The sequence below is a fragment of the Prunus avium genome, chromosome 1, assembly GCF_965620075.1.
Source record: "Prunus avium chromosome 1, drPruAviu1.hap1.1, whole genome shotgun sequence".
Classification (NCBI taxonomy): domain Eukaryota; kingdom Viridiplantae; phylum Streptophyta; class Magnoliopsida; order Rosales; family Rosaceae; genus Prunus; species Prunus avium.
The window spans coordinates 54,071,582-54,090,476 of NC_142284.1; the positions used below are offsets into that span (position 1 = coordinate 54,071,582).

Sequence of the window (18,895 nt, forward strand, 5' to 3'; positions counted from 1 at the left end):
AACTTGTATTTCATAATTAGATTCGTTTGCTAATTATTAGGGTTTAATCTAATCTTGCAAACAGCCGCAAAAAGGTCATTTCAGTGAGGGGAGGTTGGGGCACCAAGAAAAATACTTTAAACCATCTTGTTTTGTTTTACACATCAAATGGGTTTTAAGAAGTAAATTGCGTATACAATCTGAGTCATCTTTACACGTTTAACATTTCAATATGTGTGTGAAAATGATTTATACTTATCTTTCTTTGAAGTTTTGTGTTCAACTATCATGATTAAAGCTTTGAACTCAGCCCAAGAAGATGCCAACCCTTCATCATTGTACATACTTCAATGGGGACCAGAGGAGAGGTAAAACGCAGAAGGACAGAGGGAAAAACCCAGTGACAAAGAAATTCATCAATGCCAAAAGAAGCAACTGCAAGTGGAAGGAAGGTGGGCCCCAAAACAAGAACAACGGACAAAAAGGAGCCTCCCCTTCATTTCTATGTCTTTGCAAATTAGTAACGACCGTGCTGATTTCTAGTTTGTTAATCTGAATTAACAGTGAGTTCCATTTGTTGAATGAATGAATGGAGTTGATGATAGGCTCATTCTTGTGTATCAGACGGAATTCTTTTTCTTCTTCTTCTTGTTATAAAAATAAGGCAAAAAGTCATTTTTTGTTCATGTAATTTAATTTACTAGTTTTACACTAAGGTTCCTGTAGTTTCGATTTGATCATTTTTGTTCGTGTAGTTTGAATTCCGTGCAATTCAAAGACAACTCCTAATTTTTTCTTAAATTACTCTAATATGGAGGAGCATTTCACTCCAACTTACAGCCCCTCCACAACCACCCAGCAACCCCTCCAACCACCTTCTCCCATCCCTACCCCTCCTGATCTTAACCTCCTCCTCATTCTAACTCAAATTGCTCGCCACTACCATAGCCACCTCATCCCCTCCCTCCACAGCCGCCTTTTCCCTTCTCTCTCTCTCTCTCTCTCTCTCTCTCTCTCTCTCTCTCTCTCTCTCTCTCATCAAACTCCAAATCTAATTCCATGCATTGCCCAAAACCTCTGCTCATGAACCCAAGGTGAAAGACTTTGAGGTTTGAAAGCATAAGAAAAGCTACAATATAGGATGTTAGGGGAGCGGTTGGGAGAAGTGGGGTGGAAGCTTGGATCGAAATGCCCCTCTATATTAGAGTAATTTGACAAAAGAAAATTGGGATTGTCCTTGAATTGTTCAGAATTCAAACTATAGGGACAAAATTGATCAAATTGAAACTACAGGGACCTTAGTGGTAAAATTGGTAAACTAGAAGGACCAAAAATGAATTTTAGCCTAAAAATAATGATATGATTGTATAAGAATTGCTCGTATTAGTGGGCATAGATAACAAGTTTTAGTAGGTTGATCAAAGAAATGTGGATTCACAACAATTTTTTATTAACTGTTAAGTGTTTGAGAGTTTATAGTTTCAGTTGTAATGAACATTTATTCCCACACTTGAAGTGAGGGTTCGAATCTCTCTTCTCGTTTAACTTCATTCATTTTTTTTTATTTATAAAAATTGTACTTTTTTAAAAATACAGAATTGTACTTTTTTTATTAATTTTTATTTATTTATAACTTGAGAGATATTAAAGATTGGAAGAAGCGAACATAAAACATCGGTTGTATATACAAAACCCATTTGAGAAGATCAAGCAATATTATATACGACATGAATTCACATGAAAAATTATGGTCTTTGACAACCCATGAACATAACAAGCCATTTGATACCAACCAAGGACGGATCTAGGCATGGCTAGAGTGGGCTCTAGCCTAGTGCTAAATTTGGAGGTGAAAAAAATTTAATATTAATTTTATAAGTTAAACCCAAGTTAATTAAAAATAGTCCACCCCTTTTTGTTGAATTTAGCCTATCACAACCGTAAGATTTCATCTCTAGAGGCACCCACACACATCAAAAATCATGTTTTTCTATTACCCACCCATGTAAGCTATAACTTTGTATTTGAACTTGAGAGCTTAGAAGTAGTAGGTCTCCTCCTCTTTAAAATTGTATCAACCTATATCCAATGGGTTCTTTAATATTAGTAAGTTTCTCACTTACTTTTTGTTTAATTTCCAATTTCAATTGTTATTGTTAGTCTTTTATGATTTAGAGTTTGGGTGTTAAATTTTGGGAATTTTTTTCTTATTTGCTATGATTTTATTGATGACTTGTCATTTTTCTAATTTAATCTATTCATTACTTGATCTCTGCTTTTATATAGTCTAGTTGTCTCTTAGTTTTATTGAATTCTTGTAGCTTGTGATTGTGCAATTGTAGATCTAGATAACTGCACTCCCTACGTCTATGTGTACTCCCATCAAATTTAAAAATTGTTAATTGAAGAATAGTTGCTACCACTCATTTTTTTTACATATAAAAAAAACCTATAGCCTGTAGCCAATTAACCATGTAAACCCCTCATCAAAAAAACCATGTAAACCTAAAGAAAAAAAAAGGTAATATAATGGATCTCCCATTAAAAAATACTAGTCCACCCCTGTAAAATTTCCTGGGTCCGCCCTTGATACCAACCCGTTAGTTTAATATGTTGTTTCACATTCGACTGGAGAACATAAAAAGGGACCAATTTTCCAAGTGTACTACTTGTAAGTTAGGGCATTGTTTGAAAGTGCTTTTAGAAAACACTTTAGACTATAAAAAATTATAAGTGTTTGACAATTTTTTATTATTTATAAAACACACTTAGAAAAATGTTGCAAGAAAAAAGAAAAACTTACTTATATCCCTATGAGAGAAGCGGTCTTAGGCAAATTTTTCGAAAAGAAAAAAATACCCATATGTAATAGCCCAGCCCATGTGAAACATAAGAACCTATGCCCACCCAAAAAGCAACCCACATGTATGCATAACCCAAAATTCCTCTCTTCTTTAATTATCTTCTCCTATTGGGTTTCTCTTAAAATACATGTAAATAGGTTAGAAGTTATGCATTATAATCTTTTTTAAACTTTAATTAAGAATGAATTATATTTTGGGGATTTTGTTGAAATTAATTAGGTCTTTGATTTTAGGAATTTTGTTAAGATATTTGATTTGTTGTTGCTATGTTAATGTTTGATTAAAGGCACTGATGCTAGTATGAGAATTTATTTGAGTTTTGTTGGGATGTTTGATTAAAATAGGTTATCATTTGTTATGTCAGATCACAATCTGAACTCCAAGAAAACAAAAAATTTGTTGTTTTTTTTTTTATAAAGAAAAAGAATATATATTTTTTTTTGTGGCTAGGCTTTTATTTATATATAGAGATGCATTTAAAGATAAAACTCATTATGTCCCCTGATTATGTGTATCTTTTTAAGTTTTGACCAATCAAATTTTGAATTGTGAATCTGCCACTCATGGGTGTCTCACATATAACCCATATGCCACTCACATGACATTCCAAAGTGTGAGACAAACTGGAATTTTTCTCACAAGATAGAAACAGTGAGAAGTAGACCATGGAATATTCTCTTTTTTATTTGAGTTTTTCTATTTAAACCCCACACTTCTCTTAGTTCACTCCATGTTCTAAGTTCACCCCATCTTTTAATTTAAATTTTCATAATTTCTAAGAAAACCCCACTATCTTCCCAAACTACCCTTAAATACAACCTAAATTGAAAAAATAAGAAATAAAATAGATTGTCTATTTAAACCCCACAATTTTCTTTTTTCCTAGCAGAAAAAAACACAAACAAATGGAACCCCAAACCCGAATTTTAATACTTTATAGAGAAAGATAACAATTTTACCTCTCTCCAAGTAGAGGAGTTTGTAAAAGAGTTTGTCCTGATCTGATCCAATTTATACTTTACTTCTGTCATGATCCAATTTAAATAGGATGTAGATGAGTTTGTATTTTTCTAAAACTTAATATGAAGAGTGGTGGGAGTGTGTGGGGTGTGTGTATAGATGTACTAGGGTTAATTATTAAGTTGGATGACATTTTTTGTTTTTTTCCACAATAATAAAACTTACAGCTTAATGATTTAAGTATTGAGGTAAACAAAGAAAAGTGTGGAATTTAAATAGAAAATCTCTTTTTATTTTTCCCGCAAGAAACTTCCACGAATTTTGTAGTGGTAGAGTGGAGGAACGCGCCATTGCCTGCCGGGTCAACTTCAAATATCCATTGACTTGACGACGAAAAGCCCTACTGAGCGAAAAAAAACTATATCACAATCCGAGTCTCAGACAGGCCGAGTTGACCCGTACAATACCCGACTCACCTGCCCCAACCGCAACCGGATCCAAAAATCACTGGATCCGAGCCCAATTTAGTCGACTTTGCTTTGACTGTGTCCTAATCGGACCTGGCCATTTCGACCCGCCCCAGATGAGCTTTCGTCTTTCTTTTGAATTGAATTCATCGTTCCTCTTCCCTTACGTTGAACTCTCTCTCTGATCACAACCAGAGACTTAGAGAGAGCGAGAGAGAGAGAGATTAGAGATGTCTCTGAAGGCGTCGAATTCGGGCAAGAATTTGATACTGCCAGTATCGGATCCTCCAAGAGACCTGGAGAGAGAGAGACTCGTCGGAGACGATAACGATGAGAAGCTTTTCAGAGGATCCGCCATGACCAGACGTGGAGCCTACGCTGCAATCTCTTACATGGCCTGCGCAGGTAAATTACGGAGCCTGCAATTTGATGCTGCATTAGTGAAGCTTTTTGTTCCTAGAAATTAAAAATTCAAGTTCAAAAAGTTTGAAGAAAATTGGGAGCTGTTGTATGCCATAATTTACTGGGTTCAGAATACGATTGGGCAAAGTCTGTGCTTGCTTGATTGTGTTTTGTTATGAATTTGGATTTTTCGAATTTCTACTTGGGATTGGCATAGTTTTTCAAAATTTGAATTTTTGTTGAGTTAACTTATTTGTTCCCATTTTGTTTTGCAGTGTTATTGGTGATGTTCAACAAAGCAGCTCTCTCGTCTTATAAATTTCCGAGTGCAAATGTTATCACACTCTTTCAGGTACCATCCCAATTGAATCCTACAGTAGTCTTTCATGTTTTGAGAATTAAGTTAATTACTGAAATTTTAAGCGAAATCATCCTTCAAAAAGTTAGCCGGGCCAAACAGCCTTGAGCAGACACAGAAAGCATTGAAATTTCTGATTACGTGAGCTAAACTTGACCTTCTGGTTGCTACTGCAGATGATATGTTCATGTGGTTTTCTCTATGCCTTGAGACGCTGGAAGATGATTTCTTTCACCGTAGGTGAATCTTTGACCATTTCTGATGACAATATCACAACACTTGTACCGTTAAAGACATTGAAGAAAACCCTTCCTCTTGCCGGAGCCTATTTGCTGTACATGGTATGCATTGTGTAATCTAATGTCGAGCATGCTCCTTTTTTTTTATTTTTTTAATAACAATTTTGTGAAAGGAAACATAATGATGCAGTGATTCCTCCTAGTTAGATTGTTTTGGTCGGTAACTATTATTCAATAGTTTTCTTAGTTGTATTTGTGATTAATGTTTGCCCATTCATTTATTTCTCCTTGAAAGCTAGCCTCCATGGAGTCTGTCCGTGGAGTAAATGTTCCCATGTACACCACCCTCAGGAGAACTACTGTGGTATTTACAATGGTTATGGAGTATATTTTGGCTGGGCAGAGATATACATCTCCTATTGTTCGAAGGTAAATGGCCCTTTTGTTTATAATTTATTCTTCATATGCTGATGTTAATAATGTACAGATCATCTGCTCTTCTAGATAGACAAAAAGAATTGGATGGTTTCTCTTTTATTGGATGAAAGTTGTGAAAGCTGACTTGTTGGTACTTTTCTTTATGGTCGTGAATTGGTCCAGTGAGAAAGTTTTACATTTTGCCATGAATGAATGAACGTAATGAAAAATGCTTCTACATTATGTGTTTTACTTTATAGACCATCTACCTGATTTTCTCATTTAACTGAAAATTTTAAGGTTGTTATCAGTGTTGGACTGATCGTTCTTGGTGCATTCATTGCTGGATCTCGGGATTTGTCATTTGACGCCTATGGCTATGCTGTTGTTTTCGTATCTAACATCACAACAGCAGTATATCTTGCAACCATAGCCCGTATTGGTAGTACTTTAACAATTTATCCTTTTGGGAAATCTTTCACTACATTTCCCCTTTACTAGCTTGACAGGTTTCTAAGATATTGACTGTTACTTTCTTTTTCTCAGGGAAATCCAGTGGCCTTAATAGCTTTGGCCTTATGTGGTGTAACGGTCAGATAAACCATCCTGACTCAATTTTTGTCCTCTGGATTTTTTCTCTTTTTTTTTTTTTTTTTGGTTTTGTGCATAATTAGGAGTTTTGATTAATTAAATTCCAACTGTGACATAAAATGGTACTGTTTCTCTATGATAGGAGTCATATGTGGGCCAGCTTTGCTGTTTTTGACTTTTATTCGTGGTGACTTGAAGACGACAATCGATTTTCCTTATCTGTTTTCACCTGGTTTTATGGTACTTTCTTTACCAACGGCACTCTTATCTGCTAATAAATATAAACTTAACACTTTGAAAGTTGCCTTGCTACTCCTGAAATGTGCCTTATCTGTATTTTCTGCATGGCATTGTGGTTTTGCTAGCTTATTTTAAATATGCTATCTTCTGGTACACTTTATGCCCCACTGATTGCATTTTTATTGAAAGGTTTAGTTTACTGGTATTTGACAATTTTTTATATTATATAATTTGCTGTTAACGTTATTTTACTTTCAGTTTGGTTCATGGGTTACCTGTGTATGATATTGTTCCAGTGCTATATTTAATTGCAGTTAGCTATTTAATTGAACTTAAGATAAATCTGTCATGTTTCATGTAGAGCTTCATTGATTTCTTTCGCCTCCAGCTGTCTATTTGGGCTGTATGGATTAGTGTTATATATTATGCTTGAAATTGGTGGAAGTGGGGCGTTTGGACCTTTGAATTATTTTGTCATGTTCAGTAGTTTAAGTTTTGAAACCATACAAAATGAGTTTCAATGCTATTTGTAAGTAGCATTTTACATCATCATTTGCAGTTGTTGGCATCTCATGGATTCAACTGACATCAATCGCCCAAGTATACCATGCCTATTTTACTTCTTCTTACAGTACTTAAATAAAATTCCAAGTAATTTGGTAGGGTTTTATTGAGATGCATTGTTTTTTCCTTTCTTCCTCCTTTTGGCAGGCTGTCTTGCTTTGTTCCTGTATACTGGCATTCTTCTTGAATTACAGCATATTCCTGAACACAACTCTAAATTCAGCGCTCACACAGACAATTTGCGGCAACTTGAAGGTTTGTTTAGGCTAAATTTATTTCTCAGATGTAATACAACATAATTTAGCAGCCTATGTACGATGTTTTCTTATCTTTATTCAAGCTCTTATATGTTTTGGTTACTTCAACTGGTGTAGGATTTTTTCACCATTGGACTTGGCTGGATGCTATTCGGTGGCCTTCCATTTGATATCGTAAGTGCAAACGATTCTTCATTCTGAAAAAAAGAAGAAAAAAAAGAACTTGTTTCTCCTTCTATTTAGAAATTGATGTCTGTTTTTTGTTTGTTCTACTAGTTGAATGTTATTGGGCAATTTCTGGGTTTCTTTGGCTCTGGATTGTATGCCTACTATAAGCTCATAGGGAAGTAACATTTTCAACAAATGGCTGGTTTTCTGCGCTGAAGATGATTAGTTGCTGCTGCCCTTGCTTCGGCCGCCAATTTTGATTTTTTGATTATGGGGCTACTACAAGTGAGATTTGATACTGTTTTTTTTTTGGACGAAGAGATGTGATACTGTTAATTCAGAATATTTCCGCTCAGCGGATTTAACTCTTAACTGGGGAATGAGGCCTGCTACTTTTGCCCTGTAATTATTCTTCTATATGGATAGGTGTTAGAAACAATGGTGGCAATTTGGCATTGGGAGCTGCTTGCTCATCTAATATATATTTTTTTTAAAGCTTGACATTGTGAGCCTTTCTTATTCCAAGGTTTTCAGTCAAACATGCTCACTTTCTTTTTTATTTATTTTTAATACAAATGATACTGGCTGAGGGGATTCGAAAACAAGACCTCGGTGCATGAGTTTGGTAAAACCTATATCAATTTTTTGTGTTTGAAGTGCGTGTCTGTTAAGGCACGACATGCAAGGCCTCAGGCATGCGCTGGTAAGTGACATTTTCATCTTCTGTTGCTACCCAAAAATAAAATCAAAGGAAATTGAAATTGTTGAAAGATAACCAAATAAAGTACCAAAATATTGAGGGAAAGTATTTGGCATGTTAGCATCCAAATATTTACTAATATGCGATTCTTACCTTTAAGGCTTTAACAAATTCAATTGTTTGGGGTGTGTTTTGTTGAAACAAAAGTGGTTATAAGAGCAAACGCTTGGATCATATAGGTATTGGTTGTCATAGAGGTGTTGGTTGTTACTCTTTATTGAGGTTAAATGTCTAATCACCTATCAATTGTTAAATTTCTAATGAAATAACAGTTAGGTTCTTGGGTTTTTTTTACTTAAAAATAGTGTTTTAAAGTGTTTTTCAAACTATGAAAGCAAATTTTGAGGGATTTATTTGTGAATAGCTCTATTTTTATTTTTTTTAACAAAATGAATATCTGTAGAGAGATTCAAAATCGGATGCAAGCGAGCCCTATTATTCTTCTTCCCAAGTCATCCTTTTGAAATGGTTATTGCACATACAATATATAATATATTGAATAAAATAGTTCAAAAAAGAAAAAGAAAAATGAAACATATGTGAAAGGGAATCAAGTATTTGTTTTATAAAAATGTAAAGTAAACTTTTTTTTAATAAAAAAAAAAGTTTATTAATTTCATAGTGTGTTAATTAAAGGTTGTCTTATAAAACCATTACCAAAAAAGAAAAGAAAAAATTGTTCTATAAAATCAGAGGACAGAAGATGGCGCCTAAAGACGGCAGGTCAGTTACTGCCGCAAAAGAGTTAAAACGTCAACTGCCATTCCATTAATTTTTAAATTTTTAATTTTTTTTTTTTTTTTTTGTCTGAACAACTGGCAATCTTCTCAAGCCTCACAAAACCAAACGAATATAACAAAACGTAGAAAAAAGAAAAAAAGAGGGAAAACTTCTCCCTCCCTCTTTCCTTCTCTCGCTTTTCTCTGTTCTCTTTTTTCTCTTTCTTTTTTTTCCTTCTGGAATTGCCTCCGACAGAAGCTCCAAAACTGCTCCCAGAAAGCCCAAGCCCTTGAAAATCCAAAGCACCAAGCGTCTTTACAATGCGTGTTCTGCTTCCATAGGAATCTCTCTCCCCCTCCCTCTCTCTCTCACTCTATCTCTTTTTTCTGGTTTTTTTTTATTGTTAATCTGTAGCTCCATTTTTGGTATAAGGGCATGGGTTGAGAGAGAGGGCCAGGGAGAAATTCACACAGCTATGTCGTATAGCACGCTGAGAATTGACGACGACGATTTTGTCCCTGTCAGGCCTTCCTCCGTCGAACGCCCTCGCCGCTCTAATTCCTTGCCCTTCGTCCCGTTGCTGCTCATCGATGGCTTTTCTCGCAAGAGCTTCTCCTACTCTGCCCTTCCCCAGGAGCCTCTCAGACTCTCTGTTCTCAAATTGGACGGCTCTTGTTTCGGTACTCTCTCTCTCTCTCTCTTCTCTTGTTTCTGAATTTCTGTGGTGGTGCATTGGTGCTGTTGTTTGGCTGCCGAGAAAATGTTGGAAAAGGAACTAAATTTTTCACCTTTTTTTTTAGTTACATTTGGGTTTAAATCCTTGGAAAGGCTTAGGAATTCTATCTGCCTCTGTAATTCTCTTTCTAGATGGTTAATCTCATTGCTGCTTGTTTGTTTGCTAAGAAAATTGTGGGAATATAGGCAGTCAACTTAGGTCAATTGTGGGTTCTTTTGGTCTGAAAACACAATTTTACGAGTAAAAAGCTTTCAGGGTCAATGTCGGATTTGATTTCTTGGTTTCCTTATTCATATTGGGAAATTTTCATATACAGAGATTTTAGTATTTTACATTATGAAATATACACGGTTTTTCCAATCTTCGTAGGATTTGATTGTTCTTCTTTCTTTTTCCTTATCATATTCTCAGAAACTAAACAGGGGTTAAGGGTAACGTATTGTGCAGTTTGCTGTCTTGATAGTTTTCCAATTCAATCCTCAATACAGCTGACTCTCTCTCTCTCTCTCTCTCGCTTCTTTTTTTTATAAAGTTTTTCTCGTGGTTTCTGTTATTTGGCTGAGAATTAGATGGATTAGGATGTTTTTCAATCTTTTGTTTTTGGTTGAGGATTTGGATGAATTGAGGTGTTTTTTCCTTCTTTTTTCTGAGGACTTGCATGAACTAAGATTTTCACTTTCACAGATATTGAAGTTGCCAAGACAGCCACTGTTTTAGAACTGAAGCAGGCAGTTGAGGCCGTTTTTAGTCACATGCCGCAGAAGGGACCAGGAAAAATTTCATGGTATTTTCACATCCTTAATTGAAGTATTTTGGATTAAAACAAAAAATCATTTAATCACAGAAATTTGTCTTTGCCTTCAGTTGTGAAGTTTAGAAAATGTATTATAAGGTTGCTCATTTTCCATGGGAACTTGCATTTTTTCATACTATTGAGTTGAGAAGTTCATTGTACAATTGGATTCTTAGTGATGTTCCTTGTTTAAATATGGTTTATTTAGGCCACACGTGTGGGGGCATTTCTGCTTGTGCTATGGTGCTCAGAAGCTAGTTGTTGAAACTGATCATATAAGACATTATGGCATCAAAGATGGTGATCAGGTATGTGGCAGATCCCTTCAGTTTTGTTTGATCTTCCTGAGGCATATTCATTGTTGGTGAATTACAGAATTATCATCATTAAGAAGTTGTATTTCCTTCTATTCGGTTTCATATCCGTGTTTAGCATATAGTTGCATTTTTGTTCTTCCCTCCTCTATTTTTTTTTATTAAGGGGAGGGGAAGTAAGAATCGAGCCCTTGTCACACACAATTGTGTATTTCATCCTCATTTGGCCTATGCCTCCTATGTCATTGGAATTTTCTTCATTTATGTCAACCGGTCGTATTTGGTACATGCAGCTTCATTTTGTCCGGCATGTTTCAATCAGCTACACCATGACAAAGAAGCAATCAAAGAAAGGGCTCATTGGTTCGAAACAAAACACGACGTGAGGCTTTCTCTATTGGCATTTCTCTTCTATAAGAATTTTAAGCACAAAAACATGGAACCACCTACACAGATAAGGACCATTGTTGCCTGGCCAGCCATGTTGTGCATTGAGTTCATATGTTCCATAATGTGCAGGTCAATACCACGATCAATTAGTCTTGAAGAGATAGAAGCGATTGACAAAGAGGAAGAGCAGAGTGACAGAGACATCGAACAGCATGACGAGGTATTTTATGATTCTGATGACATCGAGAATCCAAAGTCCCCACATTGTAATGGTGAAGTTTCTATCGAACACAATGAGAGCACACTGCCTAGCTTGTTGGGAGAGTGGTTTCCCTACTCCAGGCTGTCAGCTGTAGGAACCACATCTAAAAGAAGTTTAGCGTGTGCCCCAAGCATTGCCACTGGGTTGCTGGTTGGGTTTAGGAAGATGTTTGGGCTTTGTTTTGAAAAACGCGATAAACGCTATAGTCGAAGGGATACTTGGAGAGTAGATTAGTGCTCAGGAAAAATAACATGCATTTGTTCCTGCTGCCCAGAATTTGGTTAGAATATCATAAAATTATACTTGGCCTACACGAGACAAGTCATTTGCCACTTTAAAGTCTGATGTTCTACTTCCCACATTCACAGCACCTCAAAAAAGAAAAAGAAAAAACTTGTACCTCTAAGGAATTTGGAATTCAGCAAGTACAATGATGCAACTGATTCTTCTTCGTGAGAGAGGGTCTTGTCTTTTTGAAGCTTTCATTGTAATTATTTGATGAGAGTTCTCTGTTTTAAGCCACCCACTATTTGGGCCAGGACAATTCCAAGAATTGAATTTTGGGCCAATTGTGTTTCATGGGTCAAATTCTTTTTGACCCATGAATTGGATCCGACAATCATAGGGGCTCCTGTGGGTCAAGTCACAATCCAACTCTTCCATCCATCAGAACCTCATGTCAAAATGTGTGGCGAAGAATGAGATAGCCCTCTCTGCAAAGATTTACACTCTCAGCCCCTCAAATCCCACAAACTCTGAAAATCCCAGCTCCAGAGAACAAACAGAAACCAGAAAGAAAGCAGCAGAGTCGCCATGGCCAACATGATCATGGCCTCCTCCAAAGTACCCATTTCTTCCCCTTCCCCATCTCCCATTTCGAAGCCCAGAATCCCAATCCAAATCTCCATCCCCAAAATCCCAACCCTCCCAAAACTCTCCAAGTCCCAGATTCTCTCCCTCTCGTCGTCCCTCTCCGTCATCGCAGCAACCTCCCTCTCCTGGGCCCCTCCCTCCTTCGCGGAGGAGATAGAGAAGGCAGCCCTCTTCGACTTCGACCTCACCCTCCCCATTCAAATGGTGCAGTTCCTGCTCCTCATGGTGGCCCTGGACAAGCTCTACTACAGCCCGCTCGGGAAATTCATGGACGAGAGAGACGCGGCGATCAGAGAGAAGCTGGGCAGCGTGAAGGACACTTCGGAGGAGGTGAAGCAACTTGAGCAGCAAGGCATTGCCATCATGAGAGCTGCGAGGGCTGAGATATCGGCGGCGCTGACCAAGATGAAGAAGGAGACGCAGGGTGAGGTGGAGCAGAAATTGGCGGTGGGGAGGAAGAAGGTGGAGGCTGAGTTGCAGGAGGCTTTGACCAAGTTGGAGGAGCAGAAGGAGGAGACCATTAAGGCCCTTGACTCTCAGATTGCCAATCTCAGTGACCAGATTGTCAAGAAGGTCCTTCCTCTCTGAGTGAGTGACTTGCTCTGTTTCTCTCTCTTTTTTTCTTTTTCTTTTTCTTTTTGGGGTAATTTGGGAATGGAAATTGGATGATGTGTCTATGATTATAATGTAATATTTGTAATGATAAATGAATGAATTACTGTGTTTTCTTTTGTTTGGACTTGGTTTTGACAAGGGAGCCACTTGTTGTAATTACAATAATGTTTTTGTTAATCTTATCTGGGTTTCTGTTCTGCTTTATGATTTTGGGGAAGTGTAATTTGTATAATTGGAGAGCAAAAAAGAAATAAAGAAATCATGGGAGTTGTAGCAATGGGAAAGATGAGTAGGGTGAGGAAAATAGGACAGTAAAAGAAGCACACTCACTTTAAAATTTCAGCTCTATAGAGACTGCCACTTCAATTTTGCGTCCATTCCCTTCTACCTTTCCCACTGTCACAGTTATGAATTTGTTTCAGAACCCAAAAAAATAGGTTATGAATTTGTCACTTTTTTTAAAGAGGTTCAATCAACAACTTGTTTAAATTAATTGCTACTTTGGAAGGCTGCTCATTCTGAGATTCTATTTCATCTCTAGTTTATATTTTTTAACCTCAATTTATGGAATCCGACTATCTTCTAATTTTGAGATTTAAGTATACATGGTTTAGACTAGTTGATTAAGTAAGTTTGTCCGATCATTTGCATCTGAATTCAATCTCATTTTCATTAAACTATCACTTGTGTTTTAAAAATATGTTGAGACTGCAAAGCCATAACAGATTACCAATACATTTTGTGTATGTGTATTGACATGTTCATCGCCACACGCATGGTGACCAATGGCAGGAGCGATGGATGGTGTCGATGCTCCCGCACTTCGTTTTTGCTTACCGTTACAGCCTTTACATGTTTAACAAGAAATAAAATAAAATTAAAAAATTGGGCAATGTGGAGTAGTATTTGGACTTTAGTAAAAGGCTATTATTCATTCGGCCAAAAATTAAGCCGGATGCATTCATCATTATCGGGGAAGAGTCTCAATGCAAGAGCTATAGACATTTCGTGCGACTTGTACTCAAACAAGTCACTGATGAGTATAGCTTCTGTTGATCAAGTTTCAAGCAAGGCCGGAATCAGGAAATTTTCAATTGGTGCTAGATTTATTGTTTTTATAGTATTTCTAGAAATAAAAAGTATACATTAAATTATATAAATCATGCTATGAACTAGCATGTATATTTTTATTGATGCCCAACAATTAAATTTATAAAGAATTAGACTTTTTTGAATTTAAATTAATACATATTGGCTATATTTAGAACAAGCCAAATATATAGTTTCTAATTCTTAATTAAAGAAAAATGGGGAATTTCAAAATTTTATGAAGTTTTGACTGATAAATTCTTGAGTGATTAAGAGAAAAGATGATAATTTTTTATGTGTGAAAATTCAGCTAGACGATACAGATGTATATAACAGAGGATATGATCTACGAGATGTCTTAATTAACAAATTGTAACGTGTTTGGAAACATTATTTGAGGTCTGGATGTAGTAATTATTTAAGCTGGAGAGATAGAGAATTAGGGAAAGGCACAATGAAGAAAGGTTGATTTATGGGTGCTTTGGAAATTAATTATAAGGTTTTGGGGATTCTACTACTCTTGGATTGTGTAAACAAGCAGGTCAATAAAAGAATGAGTGTTTGTGTAAACAAGCAGGCCAGTGAAAAGAATGTAATCCTAAATTCACCATAAATTTAGTAATTTATTATAAAACCACCCTAAAATTTGCTGCAATTAATAACTTCGTTATTCCTTACGTTTTATGTGCTCAAGGGTAAATTGGATAAGGAAACATAATATTGGCTAATTATCTCACTAAGGTAAGTAATCTAAGATAATGGGCAATATTGGAACAAAAAATGATTTTAAAAATATAAAAATAAAAAGATTACATCATACAATATTTAAAAAGGAATATAATCCTATGGGCACAAAAGTCAAAGGACTTGTATCAAGTCACCAAATCCGAGGATTAAACTCAACTCTTGGATAGAAATTTGGATCTATATCAACTTTTCTATATTTTATACTACTCCTCCCTGCTTTCCTTCATGTTTACAATGACATCTGCACAATAACAACGTGCGGATATCTGGATGAGAGAATAACTATATAACTATATATATATATATATATATATATATATATATATATATATATATAAAATATGTAGCTAACCTCGTTATATGACTGAGAATGGAGCTAATTAATTGAGTGACATACACAAATACAAACACAATTCAAAATACTTTATATGCAGTGGCGGACGCACGTTGAGATAAGAGGGGTAGCACGACCTCTTGGAATGCCGGAAATCTGGTCGTGGACTCCACCAGCGACCCCTTGTGTGCATGTAAGATACTCGATGAAAGTCCCCTATGGGCTTGCCTTTGCACTGCTCAGTGCTCTCTAACCTTCTTCCAAACGTACTCTTCCAGCACCACGACTTGGATTATTTTTGGGTTAGGCAGCGAAGAAGATGATGTCGTGAAGATGATGTTGGTGATGTTGCCTAGCTTATTCCTCATTTTAGTTGAAACTCACCGTTTCACTAACTTGTAGGTTTTCTAAAAAGTTTGGCCCAAATTTTTATTAATAAAACCCTTTTAACCTTTTACTCCAGTGACATATTTAACTAATATGTTAGTATAATAATAGTTTATAAAAATTAATAAATATATTGTTTTAATTGATCTATAGGTGTCATACTCATATCTTAATTTTTGGAGACTTGAATGAAAGTACTATCTTTTTGCTTTTTAGTGTTATTTTTTTCATAAAAAAAATTTCTATACTTTTACACTATGACCCCTTGCCCTGAGAATCCTGACTCCGCCACTGGTCACTGTTAGTGTGTTTGATTTACTTAACCATAATATACAATTGTTTTGACAACTTGAACGACCAACACTAGGAAGTTTTTTCTAAGGGGGACAAAGCACAATATTGCACGCAAACAATATACAATTAAATGAATCGACAAAATATTTTTCTAGTTTTTCAGCCAGTCATAATATGCCACAGAAGAAGAAAATGAAAGTACCATTTTAACCATTATTGTCACTTCCAAAACTTGCATTTCTCTCATGAGTAACTTACCCATCACTGCCGTTTATAAAAATTTAGAAAAATAATATTAAAAAAACAAGTATAAACTAAAACAATTCAACAATCAAATCATTATTATTCTTGTTGAGGCCCAAAAAATCCATGGTTAGGCCCGAATAAATTCCTAGCCCAAAACGATATATTATTGGAAAAAGACTCGATTTGGAGTACACGAAAGTCTGCCATACACAAGCCACACCCTGCATGCCATGACAAATAAAAATCTGTCATGCTAGAAATTAAGATTAGAATTATAAAGATGCATTTAGCTCTACAAATCCATACCAATTATCATATCAAGCGTCATAATTAAAAGCATGTCCTTCTCCCCTTAGCCAAATGTCCTACAAACCTCTTCTTACTCACCTTAACACTTTCCTTCTCCCCCTAAGAAAGCCTAAATTTCCCCTTAGTGCTAAACTCATGTTGATTTTGCTTCCATGCCACATGCCTCTCATGCCAAGCCCAAAAGTTTATCTGTAAGCATTAAGAAATTATCTGTAAGTTGCTGTTGTTTTGGTTGGTGAAGGTAACCAAAATACTTCATAAGGTCCTGCTGCCCTTTCGAGGCATTTTAGGGCTTAATTTTCGAACTCAGACAAATGGGACAATTTCATCAGTCTACCCTTTACGCCAGCCCAGCCCATTTATAGTTGCCAGAGGAAAAAGTCTCCTACACTTTTATTTATTTATTTTATTTTTCTTGAGTCTAAATTCAACATCAATAATTCCCTGTCATTAATTGCTTCTTAAACTCCTCCCCCTTTGCCATGTTCAAGAGAGATTGATTGAAGAAGAAGCTTGATGAAAGTTTCATGGCGTGCACACTTTTGTAAAAGGCAAGATGGTAATTTGGCCCAGCATTTGATAAAGGAAAATTATAAAAATAAAAAGGAAAAATAAAAAGAAAAAGAAAAGCTTCCGGATTCGCAGGGGGCCCAGCTTCACCGCTACAAGCCCAACTAGAGGAGTTCCCATTTGCTGTATATACACCATTATTACTCTCTCTCTCTCTCTCTCTGAGTCTAACGCATGTAAATTTTACTCTAAACTCGTCGAAATCTCAAACTCATCGGAATTCAACAACATAGTCTCAGTTTCAGTGAGTGTATTGTTTATCTCTAAAAATGCTTCTGATCTTTTTGTGTGTTTATTTAAATTTGTAATTTTTCTTTTTATTCTCTGTTCCATTGAAACTTTTCACAATTTTTGACGTGGATGTAAGATATAAGGGAGTGTAAGTGAACAAAAAAGAAGTGAGAACATACAATTAAAAAAAAATAAAGTGTAAGTGGATAAAAATGGAGACTTATTTTGTTACTTTGAAAGGCTACTCATTCCGACTATCTTCTAATTTTGAGATTTAAGTATACATGGGTTAGACTAGTTGATTAAGTCAATTTATCTGATTGTTTCCATCTGAATTCGATCTCATTTTCATTAATTAATACTTTAAACTATCACTTGTGTTTTAAAAATATGTTGAGACTGCAAAGCCATAACAGATTACCAATACATTTTGTGTATGTGTATTGACATGTTCATCGCCACACGCATGGTAACCAATGGCAGGAGCGATGGATGGTGTCGATGCTCCCGCACTTCGTTTTTGCTTACCGTTACAACCTTTACATGTTTAACAAGAAAATAAAAATAAAAATTGGGCAATGTGGAGTAGTATTTGGACTTTTTTTTTTTTGGTCAGAAAGGCAATTCATTGCAAACCCACAAAGGGGCAAGGAACATTGGGAACAGTACACAAGCAGGATCAGATCTAACTAAAACCCAAGCATAGGCCTAGCATGAAGATCATGATCCCGACCGAAAGGAAATTAAACGGCCATAAGGCCAGCATTAAAACGAAACCCACACCTAACATGTGGTAGCAACATCAAGCTGAAACAAGAAAAATTACATAAACTACAGATCCGCATCACAGATCTACCACAAAAGCCAGCGACTCTCAAATTAGTCCAAAGGCACAGGAATAGTAACCAAGTAACAGGAAGGTGGTGGTGCAAGCACCAGAGTCGGCACGAAGTCGTGGCTCTACACACCTTCCAAAGGGGACGCGAGAGATCGCGTTTTGGGTTGGCCGTTGTAACCGGGTGATGAAATCGGTTCGAAAGGGAAGTGGGGGGATCTGGGTTTTGACCAGCAACAACCCAAGAAATCGCATCTTCACCGGAATCGTAGACACCGACGCACCAAGGGGAAACCTAAGTGACGACGGCCAAAGGACAGCTCTGAGAAAGTTGGAACGGTGGAGATGTGAGGGATCTGAGCAGATAAGAGGCATAAAGCCTTCGATACAAGCAGAGTATGCTCGAACGACGTCACTGGCTCTCATCCAAGGAGAGAGCATCGGGACCAGCAAAATGGGGGTACCAAGTGCGCGAGAGAAGACCTCGATAGACCAGCAAATCACAACAGGGGGTGAGGGGGGAGGGTAAAGCCCCTCCTCCCCCTCACAAGGAGGTGTCGGCGCTGGCTAAGAGAATAGGAAAATCGCCAAAGCAGAGAGAGCGGCGCTAGGGTTTTTCACTCTTTTCTCAGACAGCTAAGGTGGAGTAGTATTTGGACTTTAGTCAAACGCTATTATTCATTCGGCCAAAAATTAATCCGGATGCATTCATCATTATTGGGGAACAGTCTCAATGCAAGAGCTATAGACATTTCGTGCGACTTGTACTCAAACAAGTCACTGATGAGTATAGCTTCCGTTGATCAAGTTTTTTTTTTTGGTCTGAACCACGAGGTGGTCCTGGATGGGCCCCAACTATGGGTGGCACCTTTAAGCCTTAATCA

General features: G+C 36.6%; 3 protein-coding genes across 3 annotated transcripts; all 3 read left to right on the forward strand.

The window, feature by feature from the left end:
• Positions 1–4,297: 4,297 nt before the first annotated feature.
• LOC110763802 (Nucleotide/sugar transporter family protein) lies at positions 4,298–8,009 on the forward strand. Its single transcript, XM_021966671.2, has 10 exons — positions 4,298–4,675; positions 4,948–5,024; positions 5,207–5,371; positions 5,565–5,698; positions 5,998–6,128; positions 6,233–6,277; positions 6,420–6,517; positions 7,229–7,336; positions 7,456–7,512; positions 7,615–8,009. The coding sequence occupies exons 1-10, from the start codon at positions 4,501–4,503 to the stop codon at positions 7,687–7,689; spliced, it is 1,065 nt and encodes a 354-aa protein (XP_021822363.2). The 5' UTR covers positions 4,298–4,500; the 3' UTR covers positions 7,690–8,009.
• Positions 8,010–9,113: 1,104 nt separating this feature from the next.
• Positions 9,114–12,304, forward strand: LOC110763772 (uncharacterized). The gene is made up of 5 exons (XM_021966625.2): positions 9,114–9,666; positions 10,407–10,506; positions 10,724–10,823; positions 11,123–11,211; positions 11,349–12,304. Exons 1-5 carry the CDS (start codon positions 9,462–9,464, stop codon positions 11,713–11,715), a joined length of 861 nt encoding a protein of 286 aa, XP_021822317.1. The 5' UTR covers positions 9,114–9,461; the 3' UTR covers positions 11,716–12,304.
• Positions 12,167–13,173, forward strand: PDE334 (ATPase, F0 complex, subunit B/B', bacterial/chloroplast). The gene has a single exon (XM_021966626.2). The coding sequence runs from the start codon at positions 12,295–12,297 to the stop codon at positions 12,940–12,942; it is 648 nt and encodes a 215-aa protein (XP_021822318.1). The 5' UTR covers positions 12,167–12,294; the 3' UTR covers positions 12,943–13,173.
• Positions 13,174–18,895: the final 5,722 nt, after the last annotated feature.

Excerpts from the sequence above, each read along its gene's own strand:
- LOC110763772 (XM_021966625.2), top strand. The coding sequence starts at position 9,462 with ATGTCGTATAGCACGCTGAGAATTGACGACGACGATTTTGTCCCTGTC. Across the intron at positions 10,507-10,723 it reads GGACCAGGAAAAATTTCATG|GCCACACGTGTGGGGGCATT; the intron begins GTATTTTCACAT and ends TGGTTTATTTAG. Across the intron at positions 10,824-11,122 it reads GCATCAAAGATGGTGATCAG|CTTCATTTTGTCCGGCATGT; the intron begins GTATGTGGCAGA and ends TGGTACATGCAG.
- LOC110763802 (XM_021966671.2), top strand. The coding sequence starts at position 4,501 with ATGTCTCTGAAGGCGTCGAATTCGGGCAAGAATTTGATACTGCCAGTA. Across the intron at positions 5,699-5,997 it reads ACATCTCCTATTGTTCGAAG|TGTTGGACTGATCGTTCTTG; the intron begins GTAAATGGCCCT and ends GGTTGTTATCAG. Across the intron at positions 6,518-7,228 it reads TGTTTTCACCTGGTTTTATG|GCTGTCTTGCTTTGTTCCTG; the intron begins GTACTTTCTTTA and ends TCCTTTTGGCAG.
- PDE334 (XM_021966626.2), top strand. The coding sequence starts at position 12,295 with ATGGCCAACATGATCATGGCCTCCTCCAAAGTACCCATTTCTTCCCCT.